This window comes from Engraulis encrasicolus, chromosome 21 (assembly GCF_034702125.1).
Source record: "Engraulis encrasicolus isolate BLACKSEA-1 chromosome 21, IST_EnEncr_1.0, whole genome shotgun sequence".
Lineage (NCBI taxonomy): Eukaryota > Metazoa > Chordata > Actinopteri > Clupeiformes > Engraulidae > Engraulis > Engraulis encrasicolus.
This window is the reverse complement of record NC_085877.1, coordinates 8,892,571-8,893,798: the sequence shown is the minus strand read 5'-3', so window position 1 is coordinate 8,893,798 and position 1,228 is coordinate 8,892,571. Positions and strand designations below refer to the sequence as shown.

At 44.4% G+C, this 1,228-nt stretch overlaps 1 protein-coding gene across 1 annotated transcript in view; it reads left to right on the top strand.

Moving 5' to 3' along the window:
* The first annotated feature begins 211 nt into the window (after nucleotides 1-211).
* Nucleotides 212-1,228, top strand: part of LOC134438054 (uncharacterized) — a 3,885-nt gene continuing 2,868 nt past the window's right edge. The window contains exon 1 of the mRNA XM_063187642.1: nucleotides 212-521. Within this exon, the coding sequence (XP_063043712.1) occupies nucleotides 212-521 (310 nt within the window). The remainder of the gene's footprint in view (nucleotides 522-1,228) is intronic.

The following is a 1,228-nucleotide window of genomic DNA, read 5'->3' as shown; positions in this document are numbered from 1 at the left end:
GGGCAATGTAGCTTAGCTGAGTACTGTAGTGGTGAAGATGAGTAATTGAATAGAAGGGATTTGGATGACTGCACAGACATTGAAATGGTGATCAGTATTATCTCCTCAAGTTACTGTGCATAGAACCTAACTATAGGTATGTGCATTAGGTGAGCGAACCCCTGTTCCCTCCCAATTCAAGTCCAGCTCAGTGGTGGTGAGTGAGGGTCAGATGGTCCAGTTGAACTGCTCAGTTTTGGGAACAGGACCAGGATACACATCAGTCACCTGGTTGAGGCAAATCGGCCAATCAGCACCGATCTCCATCCTTAGCCCTACCTACAACGAGGGATTCTCAGCCAATGGGCCTCCCTCTTATTACAACGGCTTCAGCTGCTACTACATGACAGCATCCATGACCAACAGCATGTCTACACTAGAGATCAGGAGTGTGAGAGTATCTGACTCTGGACTCTACTTCTGTGGAGCCAAACCAGGACAACACATGATCTACTACAACGCCACCTACCTCAATGTCACAGGTAACTATTAAGCTTCGCACTACTTCACACCAAAAAGACGGGAGACAACTCTGACTCCTGACAAAGATAGTTGTCTGCATGCGGGAGCACTCCCCTGGGGAGTGAAGGTAGAGGAGTTTGGTGGTGGATAGAGTCAATAGCACATACAAAAAAGGGAACATGTAGTTGCAGATACATTTCTGGTGTTGACTTGAAGAATACAAGAATTGCGATGAAAAATGTGAGACGAAAACATTTGGTATTGTGCCAAACGATTGGCCAAAGGGCTGGTCTGGAGTGTGTTTCTTAACAGTGTCATTGCTAAATTAGCAACTTACTTGGTTGCAATTCAATTTCCCATTGGCAACCTATTAAGGTGTTAACTGGTTTGCAACGATGCTTTCAAGAAACAGGGTCTTAGTCTCCATCAGGGAAATTAGCAAACAAAAAAACTGTTGCCATACCTGTCCATTTTGAGCTAAAGAACAGGGATATTTCCCAGATTTAACCCCATTTTTTCAATAAGGCCAAATACACCCGGCAGCAAGTTGGGCGGTGGGTTCTTCTGCAAGTTTTTTAAGAGTAAGCGAGCACGGCTTGTCCTTGTCCAAAATCCCCTCCATAGCCTGTTTGTGTAGGCTACAGCTTAAAATTAATGAAATATCAGTTTTTGTCTTGTTTTCTCGCTCAAATTGTACCAACTGCTACTTATCTGGGGATGCTGCAAT